We start from the raw sequence: 21275 nt of genomic DNA, 5'->3' as shown, positions 1-21275 counted from the left end.
TGTTTATGAGCATTTTTAGAGGGGACAGAAGATTGTTTTTTTCCACTGATTATTAACATCACTTTGTATGGTTTCCTTTATGATCCAACACTACTATGCAAAGCAAGAACCGTCTGTAATTTTTACTGAATCTAACCAATCTAACCAACTAACATTGCAATGTGTCATATTGAAAACAGATATATTTTAGAAGGCTGGAGTCATTTTCCGAGTTTACAAAACTTTCAGTCTTGAAGAATCTTAAGTCATCAACAGACCTGGAAAACAATATTGGTTCATTAAATTTTGGGGATGTTATTCAAATATTCCATAACCGAACTTTTGGCTTAAGAACCTCTGAAGTCCTAAAAGTCCAAGATGTACTATGCTTCAGTAAGCACAATGAAAATAAGAAAATCTGCCTACATTATACTTTTGGGGAGTTAGTAAAGAATTTTCTTTATTTTAAACATCAATCGAGAATGAAATATACAAAGCAGTTAAAAGAATTTAAATCAAAGGAAAACGGGAATGAAAAATTTACATACCGATTGTAGAAATCTTCTCTGTAGTAATCATAGTCAAAGACATAACCACTAAGGAGGGAAACAAAAAATTAGTTGACACTTGTTCAACCACACTAATTTTGGTATTAAGTTATGAGGTTAAAACAAGTAACTTATGTTACTTTTTAGATTTTTTTTCAATGTAATTATGTATCCAAAGAATTTTACAAAGTAATGTCAATTGGATATGGTGCCACGTCAAACTGTCATATGTCTGACAATGGGAAGACTGATAATGGTTTGTATGGTTTGGAATGGAAGATGAGAGGAGGTAACAAAATAAAATATTTTAATACTTGTAATTACATATGAATGAAGGCCATTTTTTTCCAGACAGGGTATAATATAGTTATCCTTTCTTCCTAAGGTATGTACAGTGAGACTACACAATGAACAAAAGGTATGGAAAAGAAAGGTTTAATGACCCATTCGCTATTAAGAATGCTAAAGAGAAATGTGGTTTCTTTAGAAATTCAGCATTCTTTTTCATTCTAAAAACTTATAATTTAATACACAGAGAAAAAAATCCACCTTGGCTGAATCTTAGCAACCATAATTTAATATTTTAGGGTACTTAAATAGCAATTAATAAGCACATTTTAGTGAAAAGATTAAGCTTCTTAAAGGAATGTATAAAAAACTGCTCCCATCTACTTACATAATTGTTGGAATTTACAAAGCCCTTTATATGCATTATTTCCTTTAATTTTAGTACGCAAAGCAACTCTGTTGGATACTGTAACTAGAAGAAACTAAGGTGCAAAGGATCTAAGTGACTTGCTCAAATTTTTATTACTAGTAAGTGACAGAGCTGAAACTGGAGAAAAAAAATCTTCTGAACCCATGTCTGGGGCATTTTTCCATGGCACTGTGCAACCCTCGCCAGCCAGCAAGAAATTTACTCATGATGAATGACGTATCTACACTACAGGGGAATAATTATTTTTAATGTCTATTCAGTAATTTTTTATCAGTATGAAACATACATAACAAAATTTACCATTCTAACCATTTTAAGTATACAACTCAGTGGCATTAAGTACATTCACAATGTTGTTTAAAGATTGCCAATATCCATTTCCAGCATTTTTCATTATCCCACACAGAAGTTCCATACCTATTAAACAATAACTCCCCATCCCCCGCTGCCCCCAGCCCTTGGTTCTCTCCATCCTACCTCCTGAATTTGCCTCTTCTAGATACCTCATATAACAGGAATCATATAATATTTGTCCTTCTTAGCCTGGCTTATTTCAGTTAGCATAACATTTTCAAGGTTTATCCATACTGTACCACACATGAGAATTTCATTCCTTTTTATGACTGAAAAATATAATGTTGTATATATGTACATATCGCTTTTTATTTATTCCTCTATTGATGTACATTTGAGTTGTTTGCACCTCTTAGCCTCTGTGAACAGTCGTAGTCCGAACATCGGTGTGCAAGTATTTGTTAGAGTCCCTGCTTTCATCTCTTTGGGGTATCTACCTAGAAGTGGAATTGCTGGATCATAAAGTACTTTTATGTTTAACTTTTTGAGGAACCACCATATGACAGGCAAGTAATTTTATATTCCCCAATTGATCAATTTAACAGGCCTTTAGTTTGTAACTATTCTTATGTCAGGAGAATTGAAAGAACATATTATTTAATCTTAACAACAACCCATAAGACGTAGAGTATTGTTCCAGTTTTATAGGACGCTGAGGCCTAGAGATATTAAATATCCTACACAACACAGGTTAAGTACAGTGTAGTCATTCATGTGCTCATTTATCAGAATTTGTTTTTTTTTTAAGATTTTATTTATTTATTTGACAGAGAGAGACATAGCGAGAGAGGGAACACAGCAGGGGGGAGTGGGGGAGGGAGAAGCAGGGGGAGTGGGAGAGGGAGAAGCAGGCTTCCCGCTGAGCAGGGAGCCTGATGCGGGGCTCGATCCCAGGACTCTGGGATCATGACCTGAGCCGAAGGCAGCCGCTTAACCGACTGAGCCACCCAGGCGCCCCAAGTCTTTTTTTTTTTTTAAAGATTATTTATTTGAGAGTGAGTGAGAGAGAGCACAAGCAGGGGGAGAAGCAGAGGGAGAGAAGAAGACTCCCTGCTGAGCAGGGAGCCCGATGCGGGGCTCGATGCCAGGACCCCGGGATCACGACTTGAGCCGAAGGCAGTCGCTTAACGACTGAGCCACCCAGGCGTCCCAGGACTTGATTAAGGACATGTGTGTCAGGAACTGTATTTGCCACTTAGGTTTAGAAGCAGAATAGATATCTCACTTCGATTAAGCGCCAGTTAGCAAACACAGATGACCTAATCAAATTGATCCATTTCCCTGCTCTTGCTACTAGCTCACCCCACGTATTACAAACTCCCCAGCATTTTGTTTCAGTAGAGTTGAGTTCAGCCTCTGTCCTCTATTTAGATAGTCTTGAATATGGTCTTTTCCTTACCTGTTTAATCTGTATGTTGCATTTTTTTTCTTTGACAGTAGTGGAGACAGATAAAAAACTAATAAGAAAAACATTTTAAACAGGAAATACTTAGAAGTAAATGAATGGGACAGAGAGACCAAAGGGAAGAACTATTAAAAGAGATTAATCAAAGCTGACCACACCTTCTCTGAGGAGGTAACATACAACTGGAGGCTTGAAGGATGAGAAAGGTCCTATCAAGAGCCTGGGAGAAAAGGACCTGAGGCAACAGAAAGCACAAAGGCACAAGTCAGGAAAAATCCTGATGGATTCAGTGAAGCAGGAAGGTTGGTCCAGGGCTACTGCGTCCTAGGCAACAGCATCGTAGGCAACATTCCAGAAAAGACGGAGAGGGTTAGACAGGTTCAGGACACGTTTTGGAGGCAGACTCAACTGAATTTATCACCGAGTCAGTTGAAGAAACTGGGCAGACTTTGTTATCCTTTCTCAACCGGGGGAAGATTGGGAGGAAGAGGTTCTAGAGGACAATGCTGAGTTCAGTTTTGGATAAGATAGCATTTGGATGCTTGTGAGGCCATCAAGAAACACTTTCACGGGTGACCGAATGCTGCCTTACTGAGGGCAGCCCCAAAGAGAGGGCTTGCTGGGGAAGTAAGTCCGGGAGTTGTGAGCATGCTGATGGCAATAAAGCCATTAAAAAGGTGAGCTCTTTCTCAGGAGTGAGTGTAGAGAGAGGGAGTAGGCTAGTCTTAGGAATTCTAGAATTGTAGAGGTCAAGGGAAGAGGAGAAGATAGCAAAATAGGTCAGATGTGGGTAGGAGACAGAGCTCTGAGTCTGGACCCTGGTTTGCCACTTGGTATGGTATTTGTATTAGTTTGCTAGAGCTGCCATAGTAGAATACCACACACTAGGAAGCTTAAAGAACAAAAATTTATTTTCTCACAATTTTGGAGGCTAGGAGTTCAAGGTCAAGGTGTCAACAGGTCTGGTTTCTTCTGAGGTCACTTTCTTTACTTCTTGCTGTCTCCTCACATGGTTGTCCCTCTGTCTGTGATGTCTGAGTCCCAATCTCCTCTTCTGATAAGAACACTTGTCATATTGGATTAGAGCCCACTCATATGGCCTCATTTTAACTTTAGCTCCTCTTTAAAGACTCTCTCTCCCAATATAGTCACATTCTGAGGAACTGGGATTAGGGCTTCAACAGGTGAATTTTGGAGGAACACAGTTAGCTTATAACAACAGTGAACAACCTATTTAATCTTTGCAAAATGCATCTGCAAAATGGAATAGCATAGTTTCTAGCACACTGTAATAAGTCAATGAATTTTTAAATCATTTTTCATAGAGCTGATATTTAAACACAGGTTTATCTAAATCGAAAGTTGGTGATTTTTCTGATTGTGTCATGTTTCATCAGACATTTGTTAATTTAAATAAGTTTAATAATCTTAATGCTTTAGCACATATAACTTTATTTTTCCTCAGATGTTTAAGAGAGCATTTCAAAGGTTTATGAACATGATGATGAGAATATCTAATTAAAGATGCATAAATTCATCTTGATTTTATATATGTCCTCTAGCTCTTTTTAAACTCCCCGAGTGCCAAATATGACACGGACCAATTAATAAATATGTTACTAATGTGGCTGACACTGATGATTCCATGTATTTCACACCTTTAGGAAATACTTCAATAATTTAATAGCCTTCTGGAAATTTAAAAATGCATGAGAAAAGAGAAATCATTTTTGTTTTTCTTAGTAGCTGCTTAAATTATCTTGTCCAATCTGCTTATTTTTGGTTCAATCCTGACTGCTACAACATATTTGCAAGAACAAGTTGTAGCTGAGCCTCCTGAACTATGTGATCTCCAAGTCCCACTGTCTGCCATCAGAAACTCAATTTTACCTGTCACAGTTCAAAATTAAATGAAATGCACAAACAAACCTGTCTCGGTGATCATGACAAGCCTGTTTTTGTCTTAATGGTTTGGGCTTTTAGCAGAAATGCCATGGCCGTAGTTGGCTCAGGTCATAAGCTGTAAAATCACCCTGGATTTCCAAGGAAGAAAAAGAGATTCAAAGAAATGAAAAGAGATAACCACAGGGCAAGTCTGATTTGTGACAAGTATGCTTTCTCAGTGTTCCTGCCGCCAGCTTTTTTTTTTTCCCCTTCCCCAGATTTTGTCTCTCTTAAAAATCCCTTCTTTCTCTTTCTGTGTGAGACTCTATTTGAAATTACCTGTCAAAAAATGGCATTTCCAGAAACCATATTCAGGTTTTTAAGGCGTTTTACGTATTCTAGGATTTTATTGGAAGAGTTTCAAGTTAAAAAAGAAATAATCTTTCCTTTCCTCATAAACTGTTCTGTTCATGGGTTAATTTACTTTTCCTTTTTTTGAGGGGGGGCTTTGCAACTTTCATTGTAACAGCTTCGTATGACAGTCTGGTCTTTAGGCTACTGAAACAAAATGGTCATAAGTCAGATGTTTTAGGCATTTTCCAAGAAGAAACTAAGTCTAGCAACTGTCAAGGCTTCTGTTGTTTGGAGGCATGCTCCGTGGCAAGGGGCAGATACTCAACTTTTTAGAAAAGTGAAACAACAGTTTTAAATATTTCACACAAATAGTTTATCTATATTTTTAAAATCTGGTATACTTTCGGGCGCCTGGGTGGCTCAGCTGGTTAAGCGACTGCCTTCAGCTCAGGTCATGATCCTGGAGTCCCAGGATCGAGTCCCGCATCGGGCTCCCTGCTCAGCAGGAAGTCTGCTTCTCCCTCTGACCCTCCCCCTCTCATGCTCTCTCTCTATCTCATTCTCTCTCTCAAATAAATAAAATCTTTAAAAAAAAAAAATCTGGTATACTTTCATTCTACTTTTTTTTTTAAAGAAGATTTTATTTATTTATTTGACAGAGAGAGACACAGCAAGAGAGGGAACACAAGCAGGGGGAGTGGCAGAGGGAGACGCAGACTCCCCACAGAGCAGGGAGCACGATGCAGGGCTCAATCACAGGACTCTGCAATCATGACCTGAGCCGAAGGCAAACGCTTAACAACTGAGCCACCCAGGTGCCCCTTTTTCTACTTTTCAATGTACCTTTATTCTAACTGCTCAGGTTCCCTCAAAATTTAATGGGAAATGGGAATTAATAAAGTAATTGTTTAGAGTTGCACACTCATAGTCTTTATTTTATTACTGAAGATTAAATGACACCAAGTAACTTCCCTGGAATTTAATTTAAGCTTTTTCATTTACAGAAGGAGAAATCACAACTCATTAGGTTTTGCAATATGTGAGATCAAATTTATCTAATCCCTTTGAATTCATAAAACCAGCTTCACATGAATAGACTAATACACACAAGTATTTCTTTTTATTTTCCATCACAGAATTTCATTAAAATATAATCTGAAGAAAATGAATAAACTTCCCAGCACAAGGAGGGAGCATTTTAATGGTTTCATTACAGACATCCTGCCAATAGTAACTCCTACTGAAGCCTTCTCAGTGACTATATCTGGCTTCCCAAATTAAACTTGATAATCAATTACTGAGTATTTTAAGTCTGGCACAATACTGGGAGTTGTGGATAATAATATCAGCAGAACATGGCTTCTAACCTCAAGGAATGTCAATCTAAGTGTAAGGGATTAGATAAATATACATATGACTATAATTTAAGCAGAATTTGACAAATGCCAAAACAGATATAAAAACTGCTACGAGAGCTTATAGGCAGAAGAATTAGGATGTGGTTGGTGGGACAAAGTCTCAAACGAGGGTTTGTGAAAGAGATGGCATTTGAATCGGTCTTTGTAAAGGTTAGGAATTTGACAAGTGAATGTTCAAAAGGAGGCCCTTCCAGAAGACCAAGATTTGGTGGTAGAAAAATGTGGAATAAATTTGTAGAACAGTTTTTTATGAAGATTAGTCTCTGTCAATAGCATAACTTTTCTTCAGAGTACCTGTGGAAGTCATGATTGCAGAAGTCATAAGGTAGGCTAGCGGAATGAACTTCTAGAGCATACTTCTCCAAGGCTATTAGTAGAAGTATCCTCAGAAGTACCTATAGGATCCTATTTCTAACTTGTCATAAAATCTGGTGTAGGTTTCCAAATGTCAGAGTATATATAGTTGAACAGATTTATAAACTTTGTCAAGATAATGTGTGGACAAAAATCTATCTATTTTCTTTTAGGGAATACATATAAAACTTTAATTTTACCTTGGAGTGTGTGTGTGTGTATGTTTGTATAGTGGATAGACATACACACATACATTAGAAATTCAAAAAGAGTGAAAAAAGCTACTTAGTCTAAGTTGCATTGACAAAATGGTTTGCTACCAAGGACTTCAGAATTGAAGGAGGAGGTGGTTGGGAACCTAAAGAATTATGAAACATTTGTAGAGTTCCTGGCTAATTGTGGATCAGGACCTGGGAGCTCAGGAAGGGGCAGTGACTAAGACATTCAAAAGGGTAAAACGATCCACCCAGCTCAGTTACTAGTTCTGGTCTCTTACCTACTGTGAATCAAGCTTACTGTTTCACACACTTAAAGGATAATTACTTTAATTAAGGTAGGTGTAGATGGTGAATTCTGGGAACAAGAGAGAAAAAGGAGGGGGAAAATTATTTTCCTGTCTTCTGGCTGAGTTAACACAGGGATTGTGACTTTGGAAGTATCTTCCTGAATGGGGTATGCTTGTTACTCTTCTCTATGCTGTGTTCTGTTAAGAAAGATGTTTAAACATGGGATTCCACAATTGTGTTTAGTTTTCACTTCTGTCTTTTGCTCTGGAATAAATGAAAAAAATGATTCTCTTCAATTCATGATTACTTGATAAAGCTACAATGAAAATGGAAATTTATTTTTTGGAAACCGCATGACCTATCTGGTAAGAGAACTATAAATGTGAAAGCAGGAGAACCAAGAATCTAGCTATTTTGAAGGTATGGCCTACACATAAAGAGTCTTGTCTGGACCAGAGACATGGACTCCAAACTGGTATTCCTGGTCCCAAGTATATCCACATCTCTTATCCATGATACATGCTGCTAGTGACTTGAAAGCATTCTTTTTACAAAAGACAACATCAAACTCTTCAGTTACTCCCCATGGCCTACAAGGTGATGTTCAGACTCTTCAACTTTCAGTGCTCTCTGAAATGGGGCTCCTTCTTCAAATATTCTTTAATAATTCATTCAACTACTCTCTCATCCATTCTGCATTTCCTTGCATCCTACTCTGGCAGAGAAACTCTCCTTGCTGTCACAGGGAGACTTTCTTGGATCTCTACACAGTCTTCTGTATTAGCCCAAATGGTTGCTCAACAGTTTCCCATCATAGGGTTTTGCTCAAGCCCTCCATCTATCAACATGTTGTATCTTCTTTCAGTTGAATATTATCCATTCTTAAAGACTAACTCAAGCCCCACATCTTCCCCAATTATAAAGCTTGTGGGGTTAGACTAAATTCCATGTATTCTGTTATTCTTTTTGCATTTACATTTAATTCTTGCTTGTCAGCTTTCTGCTTTTCCTGTCACTTAGCTAATCTATATAGATTTATTTCTGTTAACCTTTCCCTTCACAAACCAATCTCTCTATTCCATTCATCATTCTTATCTTCCTTCTTTGAACTTAATTTGTCTTAATTTCTTGACACTGGAATTTCCAGAATAAAATATTCCAGGAGGACTCATGTCAAAATCCTATAGAGTATTATCTGTCTCTTTGTTTTAAGTGAATTTGGCCAGAAATATGCAGATTTCATTCTTACAGCTTCTTATGCATACTTCTATTTGAACATATTATATAACAATTGACCATCCAGGAGTCTATTTCACTAAATTGTGAGTTTTGAAAAGGCAGAGTGTTTATAGTCACCCATTTGAAAATTTTTTTTTAAGATTTTATTTATTTATTCGACAGAGAGAGTGAGAGAGTACAAGCAGGGGGAGCAGTATAGGGAGAGGAAGAAGCAGGCTCCCGCAGAGCAGGGAGCCCAACGCGGGGTTCGATCCCAGGACCCTGAGATCATGACCTGAGCCGAAGGCAGACGCTTAACCATCTGAGCCACCCAGGCACCTCCATTTGAAATTTTTTGAATTGAATGTTACACGTCTGTGGCAATTTCTGCAATAATATTTATTGTTACTACTTTTTGTAGGAAAACAAGTTATCTGTATTAGAGTTTTCAAATGCCTGAATATTAATATTAGAATGTTTAGACCATTATGGGGGTGTCTGGGTGGCACAGTCCAGTCAAGCATCTGACTTTTGGTTTTGGCTCAGGTCGTGATCTCAGGATGATGAGTTCGAGCCCCACTTTGGGCTCTGTGCTCAGTGTGGAGTCTGCTTAAGACTCTCTCCCTCTGCCCCTCCCCCTGCGTGCTCTCTCTCTCTCAAATAAATAAATAAATCTTTTTAAAAAAAGAATGTTTAGACCATTATGATTGCTATGTTGGGTTAGCCCTTTCTGCCAATAAATTGATATTGATATTTATTGCCTCTCAGTCCTAAATCCATTTCCCCAGCCCCCCACCCCCCCTACCCTACTGGAGGAAAACCACAAGGCAAAGAAGAGGAAGCAGCTTCTTTTTCCAGGTTCTCATATACATTTCTTCTTGCTTATCTGGCACTGCTATCAGCAGGATATGGGAGAGCCAGTGATGCTCACTGGTACCCCAGCAGGACGGTGCCTACCCATTATCCGTAGTCCACCAACACCCCAACAAACTTCTCTGCCATCCAGTAGGCTGCAGTCACACCCTCTCCTACGGGAGTATGAATCTCAGCCTCAGAGAGAGAGGCTCTTCATTTATTCCTTCCTTGGATACTGTCCCTCAGCCACAGAGATAGTAGTTGTTCTCTACATTTTCTATTCTGATATTCTTTTGTAGTCTTTTTTTACCCTTTTGAGGTAGTTAACCATGTATTTTACTAGTTAATAATTCCTCATATTAAATTTTCTCTGTTAAAATGACTGGTGTGGTTTCCATCTTCTGTCTCCTGATTAGGCCTTGCCTGAGACAATCCTGTTTAGGCATTCTTTGACCAAATGTGACATACAGTCAAAGGGTACAGGTTGTCCTTTTATAGATAAACCCTTTTCTTAGTTTGTATAGTTGATAGTTTTATTATTATAATTTTTATCTTATTGGATTACAATAATTTTTCTAAAGTTTTCCTTCAAGACTAAATATATCAACTGCACATATTCTTCATGGTCGAGTCTAGCTTTAAAAAAATGTTTGAGAGTGATGTCAAAAGGGATAATAACAATAGTAACAACAACGTTAATAATTCTAATAATTAATATTTATTGAATGGTTAGCATTTATCACTGTTCTAACTGCTTTGCATCCGTCAGATCATTTAATTGTCTTAAAAGTCCTATGAGTTAGTGTTAATATTATCCCGATTGTATAAATGAGAGAACCAAAGCAATGATATGATTAATTAGAGTCCAGAGTATAAATCGCATTGTCTGTGGCTTACCAGATATTGGTTAAGAAATATTAGGTATTTTGCCAATTACTACCACTATCAGAAGTAGAAGCCAGGAATGTACTACCACTACCATAAGGCTAGTGAAATCTTAGTGGGCATTAACTAAAGTGAAGGGTTTTTAAAAAGAACATAATAATTCCACTGGACTCTCACTTTTGAGACATCCCTGGAAGCAGTTTAGTGTATTTCAGTAAAGTTTCACAAGGATATTAACCAACTGGAATGCATACAAATGAAAGAAATTAGGATGGCAAGAAATCTCAAAAATGACTGTATGAAAAAGTTTGAATTAAATAAGGTTGTTTGGTCTAGAGAAGAAAGCCTTTGGGAAAGGAGGTAAGTAACTGTTTAAATATTTGAAAGGTTGTCTAGTGGAAGAGGCATTGAATTTATTCACTGTAGTTCCAGAAGGCAAAACAAGTCTTAAAGAGTAGTAATTACAAGGAAAAATGTTACTGCTAAATATAACAAAGAAATAGAATAACGAATTCCAAATATCTTGAGTGTCTGGTAGTTTTGGAAAGAAAATAGAATCATAAAAAGAAAAATAACCGTGACAAAACACTGTATGATCTAGTAAAACACAGTGTAACAGATACATGTGCTTCAAGAAGAGCCTGAAAATCATTTGTTAGGGATTTTGTAGAGAAGAGAATTGATGCATTACATAGTTCTGGGATGTCTTCCAAGTTGAAATTTCATGATTTTATTAAATCAAATTACTTCATTAAAATGTAACATTTAATTCTTCGCCTACAGGTTTTGGGAACATGGTGACCTGAATCTGGCTCCTTTTCTGTTGAGCACCAGTTCTGGTCTCTTTGACTCTCCTCAATCAAATTGATGCAGAATTAAAGAAGAAATCAAAATTAGACTTTCATATTATCTAGAAAGAAATAAAAAGAATGCTTCTGCCAAAACCTATGGGACATAGTAGGAACTTAACTCAGAAAAAGGTATGGCTTAAATGTGTTCATTGTTGAAGACTGAAGATGAAAAAAAGAAAGAATGCAGTCTTAATCTTATTAGAAAAAGAGCAACATAATAGGCCAAAATAGACTAGGGAGAGGAAACTAATGTCAGGTTCAAGTCTGAAAAATCTATCAGCATACTCTGGCACAAAAACAAATGAAAGGAGAAAAACTATGATTGTCATCAGTAGACGCTAAAGAGGTATTTGATAAAATTAAGAGGCAATCCTTATAATATATTCTAAATAAATACTTAAACAGATAAGTGCCAAGACCAAGAAGGAATATTGAATGATTCTTCCACTCCTTATTGACTTAGTTTGCACTCTGTCAATTACTACCTTCATGTATAAACATGGCTAATTGTTGTAGCCTGTATTTTATTCTCACTGAATTGCCAATTCTTATCCCCAAGTGACACATTTGTAGAAGAGATGGTCTCCTTCAAAATTTTGTTTATAATATTCTCACCTCTAGATAAACTCTAGAAATATTGTGAAATTTTCCCCACCAGTACCATTTTTCCCATAGTCTTTTTCAACAAATCATTTTGTCCCCTTCAAGAACTTTTCAGTTAAGGAACATGACTAAATAGTTGTTAAACATATTTTTATAAATTAAGTTGATCTTTATGATGCTGGAGTCCAGAATCAAAACAAGGTTAGTAGCTATATTTATAAAATTCTGTCTGGGTTTGTTACGTGGTAAAACATATTTTCTCTTGATGTCTTTCTGTTACTTTCACAAATGAAAGATGATGTAGCTGAACACAGGATTCTTGCTACGATCTTTTCCCTCAAAAATATCTGTTATTGTCTTGCCAGTGGTACATATCAGAGAGAAAACTGAGTCCAACTTTAGTTTTTCTCTTAAAGTTAGCTTTTCTTTTCTTTTTGGCATGGATACCAATAGCTTTCTTTACATTTCAAATTGTAAAAATCTCATTTAAAGAAATCAATGAATTATATTTTATCTTTCATTGTTGACTCTTCCATGTTCTGTAAAATTGTTCTCTGTGGCAATACCTATTATTTACAGATTAAACTCTACGAACTTTCGTCCATTTCTTTTTCCTTGTTTTTATTTTGCCACTTTCCTCTATTTTACTCAGGGAATGTTTATCAAGTTTTTTCCTAAAATCACTTACTGGGTTTTTTTCCCCAGTATGGTATCAAATGTGCCATTTACTTCTTCATTTGAGGCATTATATTTAATCTGGCATTTAGTTAAAGAATCAACTGCTATTTTCTAGATTAGTCTCTTCTTATTACAACCTACATATGTTTCTTAGAGGCACTTTCCTTCTGAACATTATTGAACTAAGTTAACAGACATTTTCTTTAATATTCTTCAGTTTCTAGAATTAAATCTTTTGTTGGTGTTTTTAAATTGAGATAAAATTGGCATATAACATTGTATCAGTTTTAGGCATACAGAACAATGATTTGATATTTTGTGAAATGATTACCAAAATAAGTTTAGTTAACATCTATCACCACACATAATTACAAAATTGTTTTTCTTTGTGAAGAGAACTTTTAAAATCTACTCTCTTAGCAACTTTCAAATATACAATACAGTATGATTAACTATAATCACTATGCTGTACATTACATTCCTGGGATTTACTTATCTTATACCTGGAAGTGTGTGCCTTTCAACCATGGATTCATTTTGAACAGAATTAAATCTTACAGAGGAATGAGTTCTCTGTGAGCCCTCACAATATTGCTGGGCTTATTTGTAATGAAGAATTTTTCACAAGCTTCCATGCTTTTTTCTCATTAGTTCTTTTCTGTTTTAAGTCAATATTCAGTGTTTAGGTTATTATGACTACATAAACTTTACTTACAGTTGAGCAATATACTACGATTACATTTCCTTCTTGTACAAATTTACTTGGCTTTTATAATGGCTTCATTTTTTTCATTCTTAATGGAGATCTCCAATGTCTTGCTATAACCCAGATGGGTCCTCTCTGGGTCTGCTACAAAGTGACCATCCTGGTACTTCTCTTCACCAGTGACTTGGGGACCTTTTTTTTCTTGTGTTAGACCCTTTTATTATTTATTTATTTATTTATTTATTTACTCAATGATTTTGGTGAAACAAGCATCAGTAGATTTCTTAGAAAGGATTTGTTAAGCCTTAGATTTCTGAAAATACAGTTGATTCTTTTTATTTGAGGATTCTGTATTTATGAATTTGCTAAGATTACCTGTAACTCCCAAATCAATACTTGCAGCGCTTTCATGGTCACTCACAGACATGCACAGAGTGGCAAAAAATTTGAGTTGCTGAGGCAGCACATTCCCAACTGAGACTGAGGTGACTTTGTTCAGATCTGACACTGCAAATAAGTATACTTTTCATGGTCTACTTAGTGTTGCATTTTTTTTTTTTTTGCATTCTTGTGCTTTTCATTGGTGATTTTTCTGTTTTGCAATGGCCCCTAAACAGAGTGCTGAGGTGCAGCTCAGTGTTCCCAAGCACAAAAGGCTGTGATGTGCCTTAGGGAGAAAATACATGTGTTACATGAGCTTCCTTCAGGCAAGCATTATAGTGCTGTTGGTCATGAATTCAATGTTAATGCATCAACAATATATATGAAATAAACTGTCTTTACACAGAAACACACACTAAGCAGGGTTATGTATTAGTTGGTTAACAAAAATATTGTGACCAGACGCTTACGGGAACCTAATCCTATATTTCCGCTAGGACCAGTGGTTCAGTATTTGCTAATGCAGTGGCTGCAGTGACTTGATAGAGTAGAACTACCCCAAAAATACAAGAATGGAGTGGATCTTTTCCAATCTTCATGCTTGACTGATAATGTGTTTGGTAGGACTGACAGTCTGGTTGGATATCACTTTCTCTCAGAATTTGGAGGGCATTATTGCATTGTCTGCAAGTTCCTAATGTTGAGAAATGTGATGTCATTCTGATTCTGAGTCTTTGTATGTGGCTTTTATTCCTCTACTCGAAGGCTGAAGTTCTTCTTTTTTTAAAGATTTTATTTATTTATTTGAGAGAGAGAGAGCACGAGCGCATGAGCAGGGGGAGGGGCAGAGAGAGAGGGAGAAGCAGGTTTCCCGCTGAGCAGGAAGCTCAATGCGGGGCTCGATCCCAGGACCCCAGGATCATGACCTGAGCCGAAGGCAGATGCTTAACTGACTGAGCCACCCAGGTGCCCGGTTTCAGGTCTTGTTATCTGTAGTAATTAATCTGCCTAAGTGTGGATCATCTTTCATTCACTATGCTGAGAATCCTCCTATGGCAAACTTAAATGTTTCAGTTTTAGGACACTTTCTTTCATTACTTATTTGATAATGTCCTTGGTTTTCTGCCTGTGAAACAATTATTACTAGATATCGATCTCTGGGAGTAAGCCTCAAATTATTTTAAATCCTTTCTTTACTATTTTCCATCTCTGTCTTTGTGATCTTTTAAGTTTGAATTCTAAACTTTCATTGAGTTTTTCATTTCTGTTTTACTTTTAATTTCTAAGAATTTTTTTCTTTTCCATATGTTCCTTTTTAATAATACACTTTTTATATAGATATATTTTCCTATCTTTAGGGATATTAATTATTGGTTTTTAAGAGGGTTTTTAGGGTTTTTTGCTTGCTTGTTTAGATTAGTTTTATACTCCTTATACTTCCTCGACTGTGGAGTTCTGGTTTTCTCTGTTTTTTTTTCTTTCATGTTAGAGTATTTTCTCAAATATCTGGTGATCCTTTGCTGGTAGGTCATAATTCAGAGCACGGCACTAAAAACCTGACTGGAAGTAGTGTGTGTGTGTTGCGTGCACACATTTGCAGGGCTTGTTGACCAGAGGGTCTCACTGGGGTGTGATGGGGCAGGGTCTTAAGGGTTTACTGGGACTGTAAAATGTCAGTATCTCCAGATTTTCTGGGATGGTCAGTTTTCTGAGATGATAAACTGCTAAGTCTTTGTTGAAGAGAAATCTCATTCTGGTTTAATGTTGAAAAATAATGGTATTGTAGGGTTGCCCTAATTTTTCCATAGGCCATTAAGATAGTGGCAGGATTTTTTTTTCCCCAACTGTGATGAGTTGGGTTGGAGTGTTAGGAATTAATGTGATTTTTCGCACTCAGCAAACATTTCACATATACTAACTTTCCTCCTCATGGTGGAATCTCTTGCAAAGCAAAGGGAGTAGCTGAAGACCAGACACGAGGACATAAGCTCCTTCTTGAAGGCATGCCTTTTTTTTTTTTTTATGAAGAAACAGGAAGAGAAACAGAAAAAGGAGGAGAAGGGGGGAGGCAGAAATGGGGGGAGGAAGTAAGAGAAGTAGGAGATTGGGAGGAGGGAGAGGAGGAGAGAGGAGAAGGCAAAGGAAGGGGGGAGAGGGAGAGGAGAGAAAAGAGGAGGCAGGAGAGGGGAAAAGGGTGAGGGGAGCTGAAGAAACCTTGAACACGAGGTTTTTCAGTCTCCTGTGATGCGGTTACTGGTTAATTTGCCAGTTATGTCATTCAGTGTCACCTCTAAGATACCTTTGGTGCAGCCAAATGGTACTGCTAGTTATCTCCACAATAGAAACTAAACCTGCCCGACTGTGTCCCACCATGACTTTTCATTTATAACCCGTCTTTCCAGAATTATCAAATAATGCCTCCTATCACAAATATCTGCTTATTTTTATTTTATCTTCTTTAGCAGATTAGAGTTGCCAAGCCATGTCTTGTATTAGACACCAGCTTCTTTATTTTTATCCTCTTCATGAGATGATAAGGTCCTTAAAGGCAAAGACTTAGTCTTGTCCACAACTTCTCAATTACTGTAGTGAAGGACCAGCTTTTTATTTGAAAAATTTCTCATTCATCACAGACTGATAATTTCATAAAATACCAAATCGTACACTTAGATGTCAAAGTGGCATAAAAATGCAATCAAAGTTTCTAAATGCTTTTACTTCCTTTTTGTATTTCAGTAGTCACCCTGGTAAAAAAGAGTTCACGGACTGGCACTGTTTTAGTGAATCCACTATGAGACACTGCTCTCATCTACCTTTGCACCTTCCTTTGTGCCTAGCAATATGATTCGAGAAGAGTTTTTACTGAGTATATTAGTTCTCATCCAAATATAATTAAATTGATATTCAGAAATAAAGATAAAAATCCTGGATCTTGATTAGAATGAAATGGCATCATAATATACGCTTCTTGTTTTTAACACTTGGTTTGTACTTTGAAGGTTTAAATGTTAAGCAATTAGCAATGTCCTCAAAAATAATGTGAATTGCAGAATTTTTTTCAATATATTCAACATTTAAGTCTAAATAATTTGGTGCCAGCCTTCATCTGCCATTGTCAAAAGTAAAGTTTTACTTTACTAAGTTCTCCAACAATGATAATTTGGTGTTGTGATCTTTGTAATATGGAAGGAAAGCTCAATATTCAATCACAGTAAGAGCAAACTATTCCTGTCTAGTAGGCTGGTTTTCAAACAGCAGCGACATTGTTATCATATGATATTTTGCACACACACTTAGAGGGCCCTTCAAATAATGAATTGATGCACTTAATGAAATTAGACAGCTGTTCATTGTACAAAGGGCAGTGATGCTATCAAATTTTTTCTCATGAGCTTCAAGCTAAAAACTGGTAACTGAAGAAAATTATGAATGAATGCTTTGATTTATTGGGAAGCCTCCTAATCTTTGACTTGGTGGTCTGATGTGGGAATCTGGAGGAGTCAGCATGCCATGGGCCTACTGAAATTAATGTTGATAATCAAAGGCCCATGATTAAGGAACACATTTTAAAAATAACTTCTTTAGAGAGCCTCACTTTTTAAAAGGCTTTCAAGATTTTTAGTATCCAATTGGGCTATAACATACCCTTCATTGAAATACCACTTGCATGCTATGATAATTTAACAAGATCTGGGAGAAATGTCTCATCAAGTGTTTCATCTTTTTTATGCTTTTCATTGAAGCTAAGAGGAAGTTATAGTCAAGGGTTGTCTACTATTGGGTTAAACCAGAGGCACTGTTATGTTATTTTGAAGTTTAACGTGGCCTGCAGGTTCTAATGGTAAATTTTGAATGTGATCTAATTAAAATTTCACCAAAGAAATAATGTTTCTAAAAACATGAAACATTTGAGGGTTGGTTTTTCATTTTAATATCTACTTTAGTTGGCATGCCAAAATATAGCTCCTCAATGCATTTTTTCCCCCCGATAAGCTCCTAAAGCGTAAGCGATGCCTGGTTTTTGCTAATATTTGGTAGCTATCAATTATACTGTGAAAACTGATTTGTTCTGCAGAGTTAAGTAGGGAATCTTTTGAATCAAAAGTATTCTGTACTTTGAAAAATGTCATTAAAAGTGTTGAAAAGGTCACATTTTGAGATTGATGAAAAAAAGATCAGTCATTCTTGGCTGGATGAACAGAATTTAATTGGGACATGAGGCTTTAAAACTTTTGCTAGCACTTTCATAATGCAAATCTGGGATTCACACTGCCTCTGGAAGCAATAGATAACTTTTTATGTACATGATTATTTTTCCTGAATAATTCAAGTTATTATGTGGATGTTCATTATGATTCAGATGAATATGAAACTCAGAAGACAGAATGAAGTGTCAGTGTGAATGAAACTGACAGCTCTTTAAGCAAAAGCCAGAGGCTGGACACCATTTCCAAATGACTGCCAATATGCTGTGTGTCTTTATGGAGCTTACCTCACATCTCTGTGTTTTAGTTTTCCAGTATTAAAATAATTATAAGAATATCTATTTTCTGTATATGAGAACCAGTGTAGATTCATTGAACAATAGAAAATAAAGGCTAATCAAAACTTTGAATCCTTTAAGAAGGGCTAATACTGCCAAGAAATTATTTAGGTAAGCAACTATAATTCCACTGGAAAGCCCATTTTAGGGATATTTAAAAATAGAAAAAAGAAGTTTTTTTTTTTTAAAGATTTATTTATTTATTTGAGAGCGAGAAAGAGAGCAAAGGCAGGAGGCGTAGGGGGAGAGGAGAGAGAGTCCCAAGCATACTCCATGCTGAGTGTGGAGCCCTACACAGGGCCTGATCTCACGACCCTGAGATCACGACCTGAGCTGAAACCAAGAGTCCGATGCTTAACTGACTAAGCCACCCAGGCACCCTGGAAAAAGAGTTTATTATCTTCAAGTAAAGTTAATTAGTTTTCTTTCCTTGGAGATGGGTTGATTTTAACTGAGAGAAAATCAAGCACTTTCTTTATTCTGAACATTTATTTCTAGTGAGTGTTGTCAGAACAGATTTTAAAAGTATATGAAACTGAGATCTTGTTTCCAACTGAATCAGCACTCTTCATGTAGTAGTTCTACATATGATATCTAAATAATCTGAGCCACCATTTCTATTTTATTCATATACACATCCAATACACATATCTTTTATTGGTCAGACTATATGCTCATTCTTTCCAATGTAGCTTGACATTTTAAAAACTCACGTTCCTCAAAAACAGTGCTGGTGTTAAGGAAACAGTGGTACTTGTGTAAGTTAATATACCTTTCAGAGCTTTGTTTTAAATTTGATTCCATAACATCATATAAGATTAGTTCTTCTCATGAGTGAGATTTTATGTATGACGAGTTTAGTTATCGATTTTCTTATGTATGGGTATTTGATGTCTGCAAATTAGTTTGGCTAATTTAAAATTGTATAATATGAAGTGATCATAAATCCTTTGTAGATTTTAAAGAACTTCTCATTAGACTTGCCTTTTTAGAATAATTAAGTGGTGAGGATTGCTATGACTAAGAGTTTAGAGGATATGGTAAGATTATTTAGCCAATATTATTTAAGTCACAATTTTAACAGCATTTTTATCTTAAATACACATATAACCTGTATGACATCAGGTTTATTATTGGGTTGAATGTATTTAATGGTTGAATCTCTCTCTCTTTATATATATATACATATCTCAAATGATAGATTGACTTTTAAATACCTTAATTTATTATGATCAAAGATCTCATCCAAATTTTGGGGGGGGAGGTTGCCTAGGATATATAATAATACCAATTCTCGAAGTAAAACTGATATGAACTGTGACATTTGGCTTAATGTGACACTTTATTATATGAATGAATTAGACTGTAGTGAAAGTGCTGATAACACTCTTTTGAAATATCATCAGCTATAAAGTCCTGCACCACTGCTTTCTTTATAAGCAGAACTTAAATAAATCTATTTAATGGTCCTATGTATTTTCTTCCCTCTAAGTAACACTATACTCCTGCCTGCTATAATCTGCAATTACTTTCTTTTCCCTGAGGAGAACATTTCACTGAAGAAATAAAAGTCGTTTTAGTCACCATGAGTCTCTCTGCTTCCTAAGACATTTTCAAATGGTAAGGACTGAGGAAGACTGTTTTTGATGACTCTATTCTATTTTATTATTGGAGAGTAATGAATTCTTGCTCCTTAAAAATGCGTTCTGGAACCTATGCATTCAAGACACCACTGAAAAAATATATATATAGTACAGAAGAGTGGTATTGACAGGTGCAGAAATAAATAATGGGTTTAAGCTTCCAAATGTTTTTACACATTTCCCTGAGTGGCAGGTTGATAAATTAAAATTACAGTTGTAGCATCAGGCCTGAGAGCACAACTGCTTTAGATTACAAAAATAGCACCGTGGAAACTTTGTGTACTCTCCAGAGAAGCAGCCTGGAGGGCCTTGGGAAAAAATGAAACAAGTGCAGTTGCTAAAGGAATCGTTAATTTTGTGGTAGCACTGTCTCAGTCTAAACAAATAAAAAGAATAGATTTTTAGAAGAGGAAAATTGGCTTTACCCCCTTAGCCCCTTTTCCCTGGAGACTCAAAGAAAATTGAAGCCACACCATCAAGAGATAGGCATTGCGTTGGCCATGAGTGGCTTCCAGATGTCAGACGGGCGTATTTAAGAGCTCAGGGACAGTTTCCTGTTAACCTTCCCCTAGTTTTGATGCTACACCTGGATTTTAGCTTGTCATCCTCTCACCATGATCCCACAAATTTCAGCTGAGCAACCCCTAAGAAGACATCACTCCATCACTCACTGATTCTAATATTCTCAAAAAAATGTTATTTTCATCAGGCATTTCCTTCCCATTGTTTTTTTCCTTACAGATCTTAGTAAATTAAAATTGTATATATTTAAGGTGCACAACACGACTTTTTGATATACATACACACTGTGAAATGATTGCCTTAATGAAAGCTAATTAACATATCCGTCCCCTCACATAGTTACCTTTTTCTTAATGAGAACACTTAAGATCGCCTTTTTAAAACAAATTTTAAGTATACATTATAGTATTATTAACTATAGTCATCATGTGCTGATTCCCAGAACTTAACTCATTCTGCATAACCGAAACATTGCCTCCCTAATTCGCCCACTCCCTGGCAACAACCATTCTATGCCCTGTTTCTGAGTTCTGCTAGTTTAGCTTCCACCCATAAGTAAGATCAGGAAGTATTTGTCTTTCTGTGTCTGGCCTCTGACTTATTTCACTTAGCATAATGTCCTCCAGGTTCATCCATGCTGTTACAAATGGCAGGATTTCCTTCTTTTTAAAGACTGGACAAAATTCTATTATAAAGCACTAAATAATATTTCATATATATATAACATTTTCTCTATCCACTCCTCTGTTAATGGACATTTAGGTTGTCTTGGCTATGGTAAATAATGAGACTATGAACATGGGGACACAGGTATATTTTCCAGTTAGTGTTTTCATTTCCTCTGGATAAATACTCAGAAGTGGAATTGCT

General features: G+C 36.3%; 1 protein-coding gene across 2 annotated transcripts in view; it reads right to left on the bottom strand.

Moving 5' to 3' along the window:
- The window catches only part of RALYL (RALY RNA binding protein like), a 680251-nt gene that overhangs the window by 81475 nt on the left and 577501 nt on the right, over positions 1-21275 (bottom strand). For both annotated transcript variants that reach the window (XM_021688194.1, XM_021688195.1), the window contains one exon: positions 528-575. In XM_021688194.1, the coding sequence (XP_021543869.1) occupies positions 528-575 (48 nt within the window). The remainder of the gene's footprint in view (positions 1-527; positions 576-21275) is intronic.

The sequence above is a fragment of the Neomonachus schauinslandi genome, chromosome 4 (genome assembly GCF_002201575.2).
Source record: "Neomonachus schauinslandi chromosome 4, ASM220157v2, whole genome shotgun sequence".
NCBI lineage: Eukaryota > Metazoa > Chordata > Mammalia > Carnivora > Phocidae > Neomonachus > Neomonachus schauinslandi.
This window is presented reverse-complemented; position numbering and strand designations above follow the sequence as displayed.